The following is a 19,354-nucleotide window of genomic DNA, read 5'->3' as shown; positions in this document are numbered from 1 at the left end:
CACAATAAAAACAAAGTGTTGTGCTTTTTGCCAAATAAAGAAAAATGAACATGATGCGAGTTTTGCCTTGTATCTGCCGGTGAAGTCTATTCTGAAACGCGTCCGAAAATGAATATTGATAATGTGACCACGCCCACGACGCTATTCAAACGCAAATTATCTGAGGCAAGCCATGCAAACATGCCAACGCCCACATCAGCTGGATAAAACACATCAAGTTTAATAAGAATCATGTACTTTACGTCGTCTTGCTTCGCTGTGAGGAATAATACTATCGTAATAATCCTGGAAATTTTATCTCAGAAGAGGTCATTTCATTTCGAGGAGCAACGGATCCAGCTGATGTGAATAGTAAGTTTATTCGTAACTGCTTTGTTCTAATCGCGATATGGAATAGTGTCTGTAAACTGCAATAAGACTGTTTAAATATGAATTATACATGAACACATCCAAACTATATTGCTATAGCCTACTGAGATGAGTAAAAATAGACTGAAATATGTTGAAATAAAATTTATTTGTATAAGTAACAAACTGCAAATTAATATTTATATACTAATATATCATAAACACGATAGGTTACAGACTAAATATGAATGTTTATACAAGATTTCGTTGATTAGTTTTGGATAGATTATAAAGATTTTACTGTCTAAAGACTACTGTCACCTCAAATAAGCTTTTGTTTGCCAATGTCTGCTCATATGTTAAATATATAGTATGGTATGTTTTGTCAAAAATAAAGTAGGTATATTGAATTATCATTATCAATTAATGAATCCTTACCTTTGAAATCCGTATGATAAAATTTATACTTTTTACAAAGAAAGATTACACTTGAAATATTTTTAAAATTGTAATTGTTGTTGTAATTGTAACTTTTATTATTGTGTTTTATTTGTGACAAATTTGGGGAGAGGATACTGTATCATGCTGTATCATGTTTTCTGAAAATACAGTATGATAATTAACTGCACAATTACAATAAATGTTTACCTAGGATATTAAATAATTTTCATGCATACAAAATTTGTGGAAAAAGACAATTTTTTTCAAGATGTTTCCAAATCTAACTTTGAACAAATTCTGTAGAATATATACATTTTAGGACTTGAACAGACTAGTCGATTACTCGACTAGTCCACCTTAATACAATGCTGTGACGCTTTAAGCTTGACGTCGACTAGTCGCGTTGATCATGTGACACTATGATTGCGCTAATTTTGATACTAACAACATGGCCCTGTTGCAGACGACAATAGATGAAGAGCCCAGAGGGTCATTGCAGCAAGAAAGTAGCATTGGTACATCAAGTGTGTGGAAATACTTTACTAACTTAACACTAGATATTGTTGAAAACGAAAGTGAAAGCATGACGCATGCTCACTGTTTTCCCGGGAAATGAGAGTTCAGTCTCTTTATTAAAATCATTAAAACATAATTTTTTAAATATTTATTTAAACATATTAATGATTTATCTCTAATTCACCTGCAATTAATTGGAACATTATTTTTTATTACTTGGCTATGCGCATCACTAACGTGCATATGTGAATTTATAGCTTTTTTTCCCTTTTCATTTTCCTTTTCATCCTAAATGATGATGTAAACAGCGGGCTGTTTACACCTGGCCACTTCATGTGTTTCTGGGATCTGATAGCTATCCGATCGTGAAATGACCAGGTGTAAATGCTATCCGAAACGCATTCGAGACGGATTTGAATCCGATCGCTCAAACCACTTCAGGAGGTCTGGGCCGCATTCCAGACGAAACTGGACAAGTGTAAATGCATCTGGATGTTGAAACCACATATGTAAATTAGACTCCTCCCAACAATGCTAAAAATAAACATGTGAGAGGCGAGCGTGTTATAGGCTATATGTCATGTTATATTCATTATTTGACGAAGCTATGGATACAGGCAACACGCATCACCGGAGATGAGCAGCTGAGCATCTATTCTTCAAGCCAATGTGCAAACTATCGCAAATCAAAGTGAAAGTAAGTCGCAGACGCTTAACACAATAATCTCCGTTAACAGTAAAGAAACAAAATGATCTTAGGCTACCAGGGCTGTTGCCACGCTCTCTTATTGCGGTCTTTGATTTTGAAATTAACGGATGATCAAAAAACTGCAGCTCTTTAGGTTACTGTTGCTTTTGGTGACGTGAACTCCGTTAAATCTGCATTTAACGCGTTGTTTGAAGATCGGATTTATATCCATTTTGCGAAAACACATTTTTGTGACCAGGTGTAAATGGAATCGTTTTGATAAATCAGATAGCTATCCGATCTGAGAAAACGCATGAAGTGTCCAGGTGTAGGCTAAACAGCCCCGTTATGAGCTGTCTGTCAACATCTGTATAATTTTCTGCTAATAAATTGCAAATTGTGGCAAAGCAGTTTTTGCAAAGCAGTCCCATCCCTTGTGTTTTTGTGAATGACGTAAACGACTAGTCGACGTCAGCGGCTCGACTTTGATGTCATAACAGACGACTTAAAAAAATCTGAAGTCGTTCAACCCCTAATAAATTTGTCTTTTTCCACTGGGTACCACAAGAAGGAATGCGAGGACAAAAGAAATATATAATTTATTTTGTCCTTGTATTATTTGGTACCCAGTGACACACCTGTGTGAAAGGCTCCTTATGCAGGTCATTGTCTTCTCAGGTGTGAATCAGAGCATTATTCCTGCCCCCACTCATATTGCATTTCCAAACAAAAAGTGTCTTACAAAACTTAAATCAATGTATTGTTTTGTGTAAATGATCAGGCAGGATGATTTTCAGATCCTTTTGGAGCAAAAACTCAAGGCGACAACATCCATTAGTCAAAAGCCTTGTGGACACATATTTAGTATGTGTTTTGTGGCCTTAGTTCAGAAACTTTACGTTTTGATTTTTCAATAACCATGCATAAACAATATTCTCTCAAAAATACAAACGTGTACATACATCTTGCTCACATATTATGGTAGCCCTGTTTGTGCTTAATAGAGTGTAATGACACCTTTGCCATTAATGTTTATAAGCAACTGAAAAAAGCACAAATGTCAGGGCATGTCAAAACATCTCAAGGACCCCAAAAAACACCTTAGACCCCAGAGGGTTAAGCAGTACATAAAGTATTAAATGAAAATGTATTGCACATTTTGCATTTATTTCACTTCAGCTGTGATAAAGTATGCAAACGCAGTGCGGGAGTCACTACGGGAAGCTGAAAATGTCCGACTTCACATCTCCGTTTGTGGCTCCTGCACGTAGCAACTCTCGCCGATCGGTTACATCTAGCCACAGCCAATGTCGAACACACAGCATTGCCTGCCAATTGTTTAGTATAGCCTTCTCTGTTAGTGCTGAGGGCTACACATGTGATAAATGCAGGGAGATAGTCAGGCTGAAGGAGATTTCAGAACTAGAGACACGCATCCAAACTTTAATCGAGGATAGTAAGAATGCAAGGGCTTTAGATACTGCGTTGGATGCGACTAGCTTAGTGGACTCTGTACATTATTCGTGACTGCGAGACGGCATAGTCGAGGGACAAAACACAGCTGTTCCGTTCCGATTAGAACATCAAACAGGTTCTCCCCGCTCAGTGACATACCCACTGAGAATCCCGTGTGAAAAGTGCCCAAGTGATTGCCGATTCCATTACATGGAACATGAAAATAGAGACACCAGCCACCCTAGTCACAGGAACAAGAGCGCCTGCATCAAAGCAAATTTAAAAGCGCTGGCTAATGCTAATCGTAAATTCTATAAGATTATTCACGTCGGCAATAATGATGTTCGACTTCACCAGTCGGAAATCACTAAAAAGGTGTGTGAACTCGCAAGTACGATGTCAGACACTGTAATATGCTCTAGCCCCCTTCCTGTTCGCCAGGGTGACGAGATACTAACAGACTGTCCTCACTCAATGGCTGGCTGTCTAAGTGGTATCCGCAGAATAAAATAGGGGTTTATAGACAAGTTTAGACAAGTTTTTGGGGCAGACCTGAACTGTTAAAAAGAGATGTTATTCATCCCTCCTGGGATGGTGCCACTCTTCTCTCTAGTAATATGGCACTTAGTCTTAGAGTTGATCCTTGACTATCTGGGGCCCAGGTCAGGAAGCAGACAGACTGGCTTAACCGACCGTCTGCTGGCTGTCTCACATCACAGAGGTCAGATAAATCTCATCACATAGATACTCTTTCACCTAGATATTATTGTCACGGTTTATGAATTCTCTGCTTTCTTCTTGTCTCATGTTTATGTGTGTGTATGTGCAGCGAGCGTGTGTTTATGGGCGTGTCCTCCGATTACCGCTGATCAGCAGCACCAGCTCCATTCACTTCCCTCTGGCTATATATTCTCTGTGACTGGTATCTCTTGTTGTCAGATCGTTTGGTATGTTCCTGTGTTGGTTCCTGTCTCTCGTCATGGTCTTCTTCGTGGTCTTCGTTCCCTGGATGTATTCACCTTGTATTCACGCACTGCCGAATTCTTCTCACCTCATCCCCGGATACTGGACTGTCACCACGGAACATTCACCACCCGGTTGTCTGTCGAGTTCCCTGCGTCACTCGTCCTGTTTCATCCATCTCTGTGTCTTGTGTCTGACCAGTGCTCTGTTTATTATTTAATAAACGTGTTTCACTGCATCTTGCTTCCAGTCGTTCCTGACAATTATCATATAGAGACTGTGTCTGTTCCCCAAACTAGGAAATACAAAAAACTCCAAAACCCGTTTAGGGGTAAAAATTTAATTGGTGTTCAACAAATAATACATAATACATAATATATAATACAGATGAACAAAAGATAAAGCTTGGGTTGCTGAATATTCAATCTGTTTCTTCAAAAGCACTTATTGTTAATATGATTACAGATCATAACCTAGATGTACTGTTAAATATATGTTTATTTATTATAAGATTATTGTTATGAACACGAGCCTCCTCTGAAAGGGAAAAGGGGAGGTGTTGCTGTAATTTATAGTAATAACTTCATTATACTAATACTACTGAGATGTCTAGTTCCAAATTTAATTATTTTGAAGTGTTGGTGCTTAACCCTCTGGGGTCGGTGGTATCGCCGGCGATACCAGCTCACTTTTTTTCTTGTCAGTGCAAAAGAGACTCAAAATACTCTGTTGATTTTGATCTTACATATAAGTGTTATACATAATTCGATCCTGTTATGTGTCTATTTTTTTGTGTATACTTACAATAAAAACAAAATGTTGTGCTTTTTGTCAAATAAAGAAAAATAAACATGATGCGAGTTTTGCCATCTCTCTGTCAGTGAAGTACATTCTGAAACAATTCCGAAAATGAACTGTAACTCCACGAATACTTGTCATACAGGCACAAGAGATTTTTCTTTATGAAATGAGTTTTTGCTTCAAAATGATCTGAAAATCATCCTGCCTAACCATTTACACAAAACAATACATTGATTTAAATTTTATAAGACACTTTTTGTTTGGAAAGGCAATATGCGTGGAGGCGTGTTCACACCTGAGAAGAGAATGACCGGATAATGAGTCGCATAATGAGCTGCATAATGATTCAATTACAAATAGGTTACAATTACAACAACAATTACAATTTTAACAATATTTCAAGTGTATTCTTTCTTTGTAAAAAGTATACATTTTATCATACGTATTTCAAAGGTAAGGATTCATTAGTTTGAATATTGGAACAAACACTATAATAAAATTTTTTGTCACAGAACGCACACAAACAGGTGATAGTCCAAGTGCAGTTTATTGGGTAATCCGTAATCATAAATCCAGGAACAGGCAAAAGGTCAAGGTCCATGTAAGCAGTCCAAAAACAAGAAATAAACACTTAATCAAACCAAGACAAACTCTGGGAAGCGGGTGACAAAATACAAGGATTACAGAACAAGTGATAAAACAGACAGGGTATAAATAGACAGACACTAACAAGGTGAGTGGGAACAGCTGAGTGTGATAATGAATAATGAGTCCGACAAGGGTGATGGGGATTGTAGTTCAATAGTGACTGAGACTTGTGAGGGAAGATGACCTCTAGTGGCTACCCAGGGGACATCACCCAGACATTGTGACAATTTTAGTTGATAATTCAATATACCTACTTTATTTTTCACAAAACATCCCATACTATAGTATATTTAACATATGAGCAGAAATTGGCGAACAAAAGCTTACCTATTTAATGTGGCAGTAGTCTTTTTTTACAGTAAAAACTTTATAATCTATCCAAAACTAATCAACTAAATCTTGTCTAAACATTCATATTTAGTCTGTAACATATCATGTTTATGATATATTAGCATAAACATATTAATTTGCAGTTTGTTGCTTATACAGACATTTTATTTCAACATATTTCAGTCTATTTTTACTCATCTCAGTAGGCTATAGCAATATAGTTTGGATGTGTTCATGTAAAAATAACATGTTTACTAATGTAGGTGCGAGAGTGAATGAACGGCACAGACACGCGCTGTATAACTGTAGTAAACAACAGCGCGCATGCGCCTGTGTCGTTCATTCACACACAGACACGCAATTCATATTTAATAAGTATTTTTGCAGTTTACAGACACTATTGAATAGCGCGATTAGAACAAAGCATTTAAGAATAAATAACTTACTACATCAGCTGGATCCGTTGCTCCTCGAAATGAAACTACCAGCACTTCTGAGGTAATGTTTCCAGGATTATTAGATAGTATTATTCCTCACAGCGCAGCAAGAAGAGGTAAACTACATGATTCTAATTAAACTTGATGTGTTTTATAATCCAGCTGATGTGGGCATTGGCATGTTTGCATTGTTTGCCTCAGAGCATTTGCGTTTGAATAGCGCGTGCTCTCCATGGGCGTGTCAAATTAACGCATAATGAGGTATAATGAGCTGAAAAGAAAAAGACTGACACCCTCTCTTTTCATACATATTACATAAACTGAGAATATTTGTTTTTTTACATAAATTACTTAATTTACAAGAAGATAGTTCAAGCTTCATAAAGAAAAATCTCTCGTGCCTGTATGACAAGTATTCACTATAAACATGAGTTACAGTTCATTTTCGGACGCGTTTCAGAATGGACTTCACTGACAGAGAGAAGGCAAAATTCGCATGGGTGGTGATGGCGCAGTGGATACGACACATGCCTTTGGTGTGAGAGACCCGGGTTCGAATCCACTGTGAGACGCCAATGTGTCCCTGAGCAAGACACTTAACCGCTAGTTGCTCCAGAGGCGTGCGACCTCTGAAATATAGCAATTGTACGTCGCTTTGGATAAAAGCGTCAGCTAAATGAATAAATGTAAATGTAAATGCATCATGTTTATTTTTCTTTATTTGACAAAAAGCACAACACTTTTAGGGCGCGGCACTACAGCGTGCGGGAGGCAGACTCAGAGAAAAAATGGCAGGCGAGTCCTCAGAGTCACAATGGCAATAGCTCGCAATGATGGCAGCCGCCATCAGCGAGCTCGAGAGCTGTATGATCCTTACCCAGGCGGGAAACGCAGATGAAATGGCGGTCCCCGTCGCTGAGTGCGGCTCGGCACGACCCACAGAAACAAAGCATCTTTAAAAAGACGCTGCTCTTTTAGATAAAGTGAGAGAGTGTGAGTCGCGACGGCGAACACACACTCTCAGCAGAGTAAACGGATATTGACGCCGGAAAGCGTAGCAGGTACGGCGACTGAAGGCGGCGAGGTGAAGGCCAGCGACTTCAGGTTCAAGGCTCGTCCCGCAGAAGACTTGTTCTCGACGGCGCGGCTTCTCATTCTGGATCCAGCGATGCGTGAGCTTCGCTGAAGAGATGAAAATCAGTTTGTATCAGCCTATCGAGCTATATTTATAGGCCAAGGCCACGCCTATCCTGGCGGGATGTGACGTAATGGGCGTGAAGCGCCCCCATTGGATATGGCGTCATGCAGGGCCTCTCTCGATAGGCTGCTGCTGTTGCCGCAGGTCAGCCAATAGGCACGCGAGCCGTCTTGCCTATGTCTGCATGCTGCCGCAACGCGTTTTACATTGATTCAAAATTAAGGATAATTTTTGGCTTCAATGTCTCGTGGAAAAGAGGTTTTCCCCATAGCGTAAGATATTACGCAGTACGAGAGATACTCTTGTAAGAGAACCCCTGATATAGCTCTTAATACAATACAGATCGTTTCAAGGCAGCTTTAAAGTGATAAACAGGAAAATAATAATTCAATGATGAAAAAAGCTGTAAAGCAGCTCTAAAAAGACAAAAGTAAATCTTCAGTATTCAGGTGAAATCAGTTAAGTGTTGATTCATTTTGGTTCAATAACTGTGTAAAGTTAATTACTTAATTATAGAGTTCATCTATAAAGCAGCTCTGTAGAAAACAGTGATGTTATCATCCAGGTCCGTTATCATCCAATAGTCTCAGTTCAGTCAAGTCAATAATATTGCTGAATATTAAGTCTCCCCAACTAAATAAGCCAAAAGGTGACAGTGGCAAGGAACCCAAACTCCATTGGAGACAGAACGGAGAAAAAACCTTAGGAGAAACCAGGCTCAGTTAAGTAGACTTAGTAGTTCTCTTCTGGCCAGACACAAGAACATGGTGTGGTTTAATCCCTGTGGTATGCAGATAGCCTGGGTGTAGTTATCTTAAAGGTAGGGTATGGGATTTGCAAAATAGCCGGCAGATTTTGAAAATACACAACTCAAAAGGTCCTACCTTCTTTCCTCCAACACTGGCCCTGACTCCACCCATTCGAAGAACATGGATGCGCAACTTGCACTTACTCTCTCCCTCTCAGTACCAGGGCGACTTGCATTTACTGTGACTGGGTCAGGAGCTTTGAGTATGCGCACGAAGGGGACACGCGCGTGAGGGGGTTGGGGGAGGGGGGTATGGTACGACCGTTTGATTGACGCACTAACTGTCCAATGATTCTAGGTGGTCTTGGAAATGATTGGCTGGAGTTTTTCGAGTCCTGCCCGTTCCACAGATGATTAAATTGCTTAAAGGACAAGATTGGTATTTTACACTTAAAGCCCTGTTTTAAGATCGTTTCTGATGAAATCGAACGGTTAAGATTGAAATTTGGACAAATGCTGCTGTCCCGAGAATTTTCGGTTTCTGTATTAGCAAGTCCCCACCTACACAATGGTTTCATAGGGGCACTGGAACAATCATTCATAAAACGCATTAAACTTTAGTTTACAAAGACGTGAAACTCACCGAGTGGTCTGGGGTGTTCACTGATATGCTCACACAAAAATCGCTGCAAAAGATGCTTTCCAACAGGTTTTATCGTAGTTTTTGTCCAACTCCATTGACTTAAGTCAGGACAAAAACTACGATAAAGTCTGTTGGAAAGCATCTTTTGCAAAAATTGACAGACACAAAAGCAAAATTGACAGACACAACCACTTAAAGGAGTCATGGTGTTCATTTGTTTCTTTTAACGGATGCAGTGAATATATTAAAGGGTTAGTTCACCCAAAAATGAAAATTAAGTCATTAATTACTCACCCCCATGCTGTACCAACCCCGTAAGACCTTCGTTCATCTTCGGAACACAAATGAAGATATTTTTGATTAAATATGAGAGGTGGATCACTGCTACATAGGCTGCCAGAGGGAATGAAACTTGACGGCCCAGAAAGTCATTAAAGAACATGTTTAAATATTCCATGTGCCTACAGTGGCTCAACTATAAGTCTATCAAGCGACGAGACTACTTTTTTCCCGAAAAAACAAACATAATAACGACTTTATTCGACTATTCCTTTTCATTCCTTGTGGGCCTGAGACGAGAGTTCAAGAGATTTCCACGACGCATGCGCGAGAACTGAACAAGAAGTATTAGAAGAAGAACGTCCTCTTCTCAGTTCTCGCGCATGCGTCGTGGAAATCTCTTGAACTCTCGTCTCAGGCCCACAAGGAAGAAAAGGAATAGTCGAATAAAGTCGTTATTATGTTTTTTTTTTCGGGAAAAAAGTATTCTCGTCGCTTGATAAACTTATAGTTGAGCCACTGTAGGCACATGGAATATTTAAACATTTTCTTTAATGACTTTCTGGGCCGTCAAGTTTCATTCCCTCTGGCAGCCTATGTAGCAGTGATCCACCTCTCAGATTTAATCAAAAATATCTTCATTTGTGTTCCGAAGATGAACGAAGGTCTTACGGGGTTGGTACAGCATGGGGGTGAGTAATTAATGACTTAATTTTCATTTTTGGGTGAACTAACCCTTTAACTGCATTTTATAAATTATTTAAAATTATAATTAAAAAAATAAATAAATATAAATAAAAAATGTAAAAGCTCCCTTTATAAAAAAGTGCGCTCCCTTAATAATTCCTAAAACGCTGACATCAGTTCATCGCAATCTCACATCTCTGTTATTATCAATGAAGCTGACTGCACAATGAATCTTTCATAATATATACACTTTGTTTGTTATAATTAGAGGATTTGCCAGCATACAGAATTCAGCACTGAACAAAAAGTCCGTTTTGAGTGGTGAGGGGAGTCTATCTTAAATGCTTGTGATTGGCCATTGCGTTCAAGAAATCAACACATATGTCTGTGATTGGCTACATCGCTCAACGCTGCAAACATGTTATAAAAAGAAGCTCTGGCCTGTAAATCGTTTCTATTTTGTTTTAGTTGTTTTTGTTACTTTTCTGCAACAGATGAATAAAAATGTATTTGTTTTTATATGTTTTATTCATAGATATTTCTAGTTTGCGGGAGTCCCGAAAATCGTTTTATTCTCCCGCAACTGCGCACACACAGAGTGAGTGCATTACCGCCCGTGCCCGCACAAGTGTTTGTTTGTGTGTGAGTGTGCGCGTGTGCGCACTCAATGGGATAATTGTAAACGCGCAAAAGAAAAGAAAAGACATGCCATCGTGGAAAGAAGATAAATAACATATTACTTAAGGGCTATTTAGTTTGTTTAATAAAATAACAAATTGTAATCTGGCACTATAAAGAAAATCAAATCAAATTTAATTGACCTTCCAGGGGGGCGGGGCGAGCCGTTAGGAGGGCGGGGCGCCCCCCTTATATAATGGTAGGGGAAACACTGATATATATATATATATATATATATATATATATATATCATTATTGTGAAATAAAATTATTCATAAAATTAATCATTTTCACATAGAATTTGGTTATATTGCCAACATCAATTTTAACATGTCTTGTTAACTATCTTTCAATTATATCCTCCCTGATAAACAGTGATGCATTTGAAACAAGCATAATCTTTTTGGCCAGGTGGACTAAAGGCAATACCAGGGTAAACACATCATTAACAACAATACCTTTCACTACTGTTCATCCTAGCTGACGACAAAATGCTAGTGTCCAACACTGAGGCAACTGCAATAGTAGCTACATTTCTCAACACAACAGCATTTCATAGGAATGAAATTAATGCCAAGCCAAAGTGCTGAATCGTCCAAACTTTGAGATGTTGCCATATCGACAAGGTCCGCTAATCAACAGCACTCTTACTGAACACTTCCAGTTGTTTTACAAACTGTTTGCTCAACAAAACCTTCTCTCAACAGCAGCAAAAGCTACAGAATATATTGAAACACTCCCTAATTTCATTCTGCTGAACACAAAAGAATACAATTTGAAGAATATGGGTCAACCATCAACTGTGTGGTTAAACATAATCTTCAAAATATCTTCTTTGATTTCCAAAATAAGTCAATGGGGCTCATCAACTGTTTGGTTCATCAAAAAAAAAAAAATTCTTCAAATTATCATCTTTTGTGTTCAGCAAAAGAAAGAAATTCATACAGGTTTGGAACAACTTGAGGGTGTCAATGATGAAATAATTTTCATTTATGGGTGAAATATCCCTTTAAGTTCTTTGCAAACACACAACATGCAGATAACCAGACTTACAATACTCCTCTAGATTTACAGGATTTTTTTTTTAGAACCTGTTATTTATATTCTACAATACAAATAAAAGTCAATATTAAGTAATTCATCTATGTCCAGTTTTACTGTTCCAGAATGTTTGGCAGTATGAAAGTGTCACATACACAATGCACTGCCTATCTTTTAGCTTAAGATTATCTATGATGTTAAAGTTCTTTCCCTATATTTCATCCCGCCCTCACTAAGGACTTTCTCTTCTGGCCGACACATGATTTGGTTCAGGAAGGATTTGGACAACCCCCCACTGCTCTTTTCTGCCCAGCGCTTGACCAGCATGTTTACTAACAAAAATCAATATAACATTACATAAAGAGCCTAATTAATGGAGACAGCACTGCGGCCCAAACACATGCACAAACCTCATCATATCAACTCATAAACACACCTCAAAAAAAACTTTAATTTGCAGCTCGAACAAGTTTTAGACATTTTAGACCAGAACTGTCTTTCTCTTTAATAACACACAATAGGCCTCATCCATGAATCACAAGCAGAATGATTTTTAATGTAAATTGTTCATAAAGCCGTTCTGTTCCGTTCCGTAAAGCCGGATTCATGAAAGTGTTTGCATTTTCAAAATGTTGTGTATTTTTGTGTAATGTATTTTGTGTTCTTCGTTTTCTATTTTTGTGTTCTATAAGGCAAAATGATGACAGTGATATTTCACGAGTTTGTTTGCCAATTTAGCAAGGTAATTTGGAGATTGCTGACCGGCATTTATTTGGGATTTTTTTTCATATCGGCATCGCCAAAGCGTTTTTTTCTGTTTGGCCGATGGTTCGTATGGCACTGAGAACACCAGTGCCAGAGCCCACAGCGCTCCCATCCTCAGTCTTCATTAGTTTGTAAAATTAGTGTTACCTTGTCTTTATTTGAAATAAATCTGATTCCCAAAATGCACAAACTGCCCTGTTTGTTACCGTGTTTACTTCCTTTTATTCATATATTTTTTTAACAATTTCTATATTTGTGAAAAATACTATAATAGGATTTCAGAATCAAAAAGCTGAATCAATAAACTACAAGTCTGTTTTTTTACAGCTTTGTTTTTGTATTCATTTTCAAAATATTCTATTTCCAAATTATGAAATATTAAAACAAATATAAATTATAAATATATCAGTTTTTTGTCAGCCATCAGCCACAATCAATGTCGGTAATCATAACAACCAAAGCTTTAGCTGGAAAAATGCTGTGCCTCCAGTACTCTCAAGTGCCCCCAGCTGGCCGCTTTCAGCTGGCTAAAAACGCTTAGGTAGACACACTTTAATTGAATATTTTTTGTAAAGCAAATGGCCAATTAGTCTATTTTGCATTCATGCTATATACTAGAGCCAAACCTGAGAAGGGAGACAAGAAGTTTTCACAGCGTTCCTGGACATATAATTTACGTATTTGTAATCCATAGACGGGGATCATGCTAATTATGAATGTGCGTGCAAATATATATATTCACACGTTTAACTATCAAATCTGGTGTTTACGAAGCATTTGTAAATCCGGAAGAGAGTTCTTGAGAATTACTCAGAATTTACTCATATATTTACTAAAGTTTCATGAATGAGGCCCAATGTTTACAGCCCTTATGAACTCACTGCTGTTTAACATCTGTACTAATGACATAATCAGCATCATCTTGCACGAAACAGCCAAGAAAAAGAGTCCAATAATGTTAAAGAGAGCTCTGTGTGTGTGTGTGTGTGTGTGTGTGTGTGTGTGTGTGTGTGTGTGTGTGTGTGTGTGTGTGTGTGTGTGTGTGTGTGTGTGTGTGTGTGTGTGTGTGTGTGTGTGTGTGTGTGTGTGTGTGTGTGTGTGTGTTCTGTCAGCTGGCTGCCACTTTGAACTCTGATCAAATCAGCCTTATAAAACTCATGACAGCCCGACCGCTCTCTGCGACCCAATAGAAAGAGATTTTAATTAGGTAACAGCAGCAAACACACACACACACACACACGTGGCTGAGCACACTAATGTCATCTCCCCTGTAGCACTAGTTACTAAATACAAACTATTTTGGCTCTGAAAGAAGCATCTATTTAAAATTAAACATCCATAACTTCTCACAAGTGATTGTGAAAACTCTTGCCTTCTGCATTAAATAGTGCTCTTTCACAACTAAAATCTTTCAATATCTTTTACTATTAAAATCTTTGACTCTGTACATCTGTTCTTACGTGCAAAATATTCTCCATTCCATAATAAATTATTTTAGCCATGAAACGGGTTTTAGCATATGATTGGGCCATACAGTATACTTTTGTAATTTGCTTGTATCATTAAATCATTCAGAAATGAACTAAAATGTTGATCTCAACCGCCATCGGTAGCAGGAAGATAAAAAACATTCAAACATGAACTTGTACAGAACATCCAGTTAAATTATTTTTGCATATTTTTCTGCAGTTTTTTCACTAATGGACACAAAACTGACAATTAAAGAATGATAATCATTTTTCACTTCATCAATTAGTTCTGGTCCTCTAATTTGATTGACCAAGCAGCAGTACAATATGTATATGATAAATTAGAGTATAACAGCACTGTTTCATGTTTGACTTCGATTGCTTATGTTTTAGATTTTTAGATTTGCTAAGTGGAGCACACAGCAGATTTGCCTGAAGTGACGAGGTTTTTTTTTAAGTCAGAACATCTATGTTTTCTCTTGCTACATGATCGCTCAGAATTGATTCCCCTCACTACTGATTGAATGGATTACAAGTGATTACAGAACGTTTTGACATGTGAAAGGGAATTCTCAGTCACTCCCTTAAATTTAACATACAACCAAACCTATCCCTAACCTTACCTGTACCCCACCTCAATAGCTTCAAGTGTTTTGTAATACAACATAGTAACAAAGTAAGCACCAAATTTTGTTTTTTGGGTTTTTTTTGTTTATGCAAGTACTTAGTAGATAAAGACACCTAATATAAAGTGTGACCAACTATTCTAATGATATGATCTTTAGGAAGGGTAATTGTCAAATAAAAAGACATATATTCAAAAATAATGTAATGTAATTTCACTGGCAATATCATAGTGAATAGGCCTATAGTCTATTGTGAATACTTGATATATTGCCTAGACCTAATGCTGGAAAGTTGTTGTTTTTTACTCATGATGTCTGCCATTCTTGTGTGGATAACTGTAAGAGAAAGACACTAAAATAATGCTTAAGTTTCTGTAAATGTTTGCATAAATATCAGCATTTAAACAAGATCTGTTTATGAATAATTTAATCATTATAACATGTTTTCATGAGTGTTTATTTGTACATCACATCACTGAGTCCACAACCATTTGAATGAACACATTTGCAACATTTAGAGGACATATTTGCTTAGGGTTTCATGAAACAAATATGAAAACTGTTGCATTTGACCATAGGCAAACAGGAGTGAGGTCATGGAGACAGTTAGACTCTATAACCAGGCCTCCAATCCTGAACAAACCACAAACAAAATATAAGGTTTTTGCCACATGGTTTGATACTGACAAAAACATGTCCCTGTAGATAATACATTTTAAGGGAAATGTGGTAATGTTAGGGCCATTCTTCCAAGATTTGTATTCATTTTTAATGCATTAAGGTTCTCTAAATGAAAATACAATATTATAAAATAGATAGTTCTCATGCTCTATGGCGTCAGGTAAAAATGTGTCCTAATATATTTACTATATAATAACCCTTTTATAAAAATAGTAGACATTCAAGGGTGTACTATATTGTAAATTAAGCTACTTCAGAGTCATATAACTATGTACATTAACTATGTCCATCCATTAAAAGTTCACAATCAAAATGTTCATGCATCAAAAAGTACAAAAATACATTGTAAAAGTAATCCATATTAATCAAGCAGTTTAAGAAAAGTTTTCTGGAGACTCAACCATGCTGGCTTGAAGAGCGAAAACAAACCTCATTGAATAAAACAGCTTGATTCATGTGAATGTCTTTTTGTACTTTTAATGTGTGAAAGCTTGGCCTGTGTGGACTTTCAATGGATTAACAAAAAATGTGAGATTGTTAAAAATATCTTCTTTTGTGTTACAAAGATGAATGACAGTCTTATGGTCTTGGAACGACATGACAAAGTAAATTATTTCATTCAGATTTTTCATTTTTAGGTGAACTAACCCTTTATTACCGGTGTTAAATTAAATACTTTATTCCATCATATAATATCTACTATAGCTGATCATTAATTTATATGGTATTTCAATTAAAAATGTTGTTGTATGTAAAATTGCACAATGACAATAAAGAAATCTATCTAATTGGACAGTTGTTGAAAGTCAAACTATTGATAAAAATGCTTTTGGAGTTAGGAGGAGACTTTACAAGTATTAAAAAATGTCTTGGCCATCACACACTTCTGTGTTATTGTTAAGTTCACACTTACATATAATTAAGTAGAGTAAGGGTTTTGCGTATTTGGGGTGCTGTTCGAGGGGAGGGCTCCAAGTTTGGAATTTTGGCCCAAACCGAAAGTATTCCCCCCGGTTGTGATAAGAATAGTTAGGACTTGAATGAAGAGATGGGGCGGTGAAGGGATGCTGATAAACTGTCAACGAACACAGGTGAGTCTGCTGTATATATACCTCTTATCGTTAATTGAGTTGATTAACTAAATGCGCTTCTATCGTGTTAATCAGGTTAATTATCTGAACGGGCTCCTCCCAAAGTTTGTTAATAAAACATAATTAAATGAATGACAATGAAGTGTACATGGTCAATGACTACAAAAAAATTTACTTTATGGATTTCATTATAATCAAGCCATTAAGAAAGCTTTTCTTTATTGTTTATTAACAAGAGTGTGTTTGTGTGCACATTGTGACTCGTGTTAAAAAGTCAAATAGCACAAAATGAAACCATTATATTTTTAATTCATGTAACTGGAAAAAAAAAAGTAACATAATGTGATCTTCCCTATAATACCAAAACAATGGACCCACAAAGTTATGACATTGAGTGACAACATCTATGCCAGCTCTCATGAGCAGACATTGACAAAGGACGTATAAGAATCTATGGCAGAAAGTTCTCTGCTACTAGAGTAGCGGAGTAGCAGAGTATGTCCATCATGCAGTATGTGCCTGAACCATTGACTGGATTTAAAAGGGAATATGTGCACCATTTCAATTATGAGGAAACACTAACAAAGAACTACCGTCTAAACAACAAAAGAACCAACATTTCAATAATAACTTGGCCCAATATCAGCCTGGTTATAAGGTCATTAGACTAGAACACACCCCTTCAGTGTAATCAATCATTACAGGTTTCTGTCAAACGATGTGACATCAATTTCCCATTTAAAAAAAAATATATACTTTTTATGTCTTCCGCTTGGTGCTGTAACAGATTTGGATACAGTGTCTTACCTCGGTGTAGTCAAAGTCTGAGAGTGGAGCTATACTTTTGATGTACTCAGCTCTAGGCTGATTGGACGGGTTGGCAATTGACACAGGGGGTGTTAAGGTGCTCATAGCAGATATTATCGTCTGGAAAATAGAAACATAGATGTAAAAGCAGGATGAATAAAACCAGACTAATCAGCTAGACAAAACTGTTGGAGACAAAACAAAAACAGTAAATTGGGCGCAATTTGTATTCACAAAAATGACTTACCACTATGGCGTCCTTAACATTTTTCCGGATATCCAATATTTTTTGCTGCTTTTCTCTGAGCAGAAGAGGAGGAAAATAGGAGGAAACTGACATTAAAGAATGAATGACATAATTTCAAAATTAGGAGTGTCATAATAATTGTCCATAAATTAGGAATGTGATTGTTATTACTCAAAGGTGGTCCTTATCAAAGGTCAAACTGTGATTAAAGTCACAACAGAGCACATTCTACACACAATGACCTCATCCTGATAGTGAACATTGAAATAACGGCACATAACTCTTATGTATAATCAATCCAGTTATTATCTAACTATTTTATTTGCCTAGAGATAAGGCCCAAAGATACTGTGTCTAGGTAAACAGCCCAAAAATAAGATCCAAAAATGCTGCATGCCAAAAACGCTGTCTATACGCAGTCCAAAAAAATTATGCTGAAAAAAATGCTGCACACATATATCAAAATATGCTGTATAGGTGGGCGCTCAAATTTGAGACTCTGAAATGCTGCATGCGTGCATGATGACCAAAAATTAGGCCCAAAAATATTGCGCACGCCTATGATGCCCAAAATGCTGTCTAACTAGCCAGCTCACTAGGTTTAGTGACAGCCATAAAAACGCACCGGACGCAGAGGCGTACATCTGAAGCCTGTCAACATTCTAACATCCTCAACAGACATGGATGCCGCATCCGTTATAATAAACACAGAAAAGGCCCAGAGGCAGTAATAACGCTAAATAATCAAACACTCACTCTGCGTTAAAGCCGTTGACGTGCAGGATCCGCATCTGTTTGACTATAGTGCTCTTCCCGGATTCCCCAGCGCCTTAAAATCATAGAAAAAAAAGTCATGAGATGATACATAGCCTAAGTATTACTATTTCCAGGGCCATGAAGAAATTATCCATCCATGATGATGATGATGAAAATATAGCCTATACCTCTGATCAGATGATAAATTGTTATTAATGTTTTAGTTTAAGATTCCTATCTTACCTAATAAGAGCAGGCGGTGTGTGGCTTTATACGCCTGTCTCTCTTTCTGTAACTGTTTCTCGATCTTTTTATTCGCCTCTCGTTGCGCCTTCTCGTCGATGCGCTGATCTTCTGTCTTGCTGTTCCCCAAACATCCCATGTTCAAAAGCCTCTTACTCCTCAGACACAATAAATAATAATAATATCTCAAATGTCTCCTATAATGATGATTTAAAATGTATTAGGCTGATAAATAGAGCAAGAAATCCCTGGGCCACGGGGAAAAAAAGGTTTCGCTTTGACCTCTTCACACACCCGAGCGACAGATTCAGTCGGATCTCCTCGATATATTCATGATCAATGTTTGAAAATCAGACATGAAGCGACTGAAGCTCAGGTCAGATCATCTCTCTCTCTCTCTCTCTCTCTCTCTCTCTCTCTCTCTCTCTCTCTCTCTCTCTCTCTCTCTCCTCTCGCTATTTTGTTGTAATGTGTGTTTGTGTCTTTAACTCAGCACTGCCTCCCTCTGCACTTACAGGAAGTGACACTCCACACTCAACCTGCTGATCCCAGGTCAGTCTCTCATATCCCCACTACATCACTGCATTTTAAGCTTATGCAATCATTCATCATTAAAGGCGTCATTCATAAGTGAGTTTGTTACAGAATCCTCTACCCCAGCTGCTACACGACATAAATTGTTACAAAAATACAAAATATAACCTTTCCATTTTTATTCTATTGATTTATCTGTCTACTGATGTTTCCACAAAAAAATTAACATGTTGT

The 19,354-nt window shown here is 37.4% G+C and overlaps 1 protein-coding gene across 2 annotated transcripts in view; it reads right to left on the bottom strand.

Moving 5' to 3' along the window:
• Positions 1 to 19,107, bottom strand: part of gnal (guanine nucleotide binding protein (G protein), alpha activating activity polypeptide, olfactory type) — a 179,089-nt gene extending 159,982 nt beyond the window's left edge. For both annotated transcript variants that reach the window (XM_077244361.1, XM_077244362.1), the window contains exons 1-4: positions 18,587 to 19,107; positions 18,344 to 18,416; positions 17,588 to 17,642; positions 17,341 to 17,460 (exon numbers count right to left, since the gene is read on the bottom strand). In XM_077244361.1, the coding sequence (XP_077100476.1) occupies positions 17,341 to 17,460; positions 17,588 to 17,642; positions 18,344 to 18,416; positions 18,587 to 18,725 (387 nt within the window). In that variant the 5' untranslated portion in view covers positions 18,726 to 19,107. The remainder of the gene's footprint in view (positions 1 to 17,340; positions 17,461 to 17,587; positions 17,643 to 18,343; positions 18,417 to 18,586) is intronic.
• Between the last annotated feature and the right edge of the window lie 247 nt (positions 19,108 to 19,354).

This window comes from Siphateles boraxobius, unplaced genomic scaffold (assembly GCF_051911475.1).
Source record: "Siphateles boraxobius isolate OS27281-9 unplaced genomic scaffold, OSU_SipBor_1 26, whole genome shotgun sequence".
NCBI classification, from domain to species: Eukaryota; Metazoa; Chordata; class Actinopteri; order Cypriniformes; family Leuciscidae; genus Siphateles; species Siphateles boraxobius.
The sequence above is the reverse complement of the archived record's forward strand: the minus strand, read 5'-3'. Positions and strand labels throughout refer to the sequence as shown.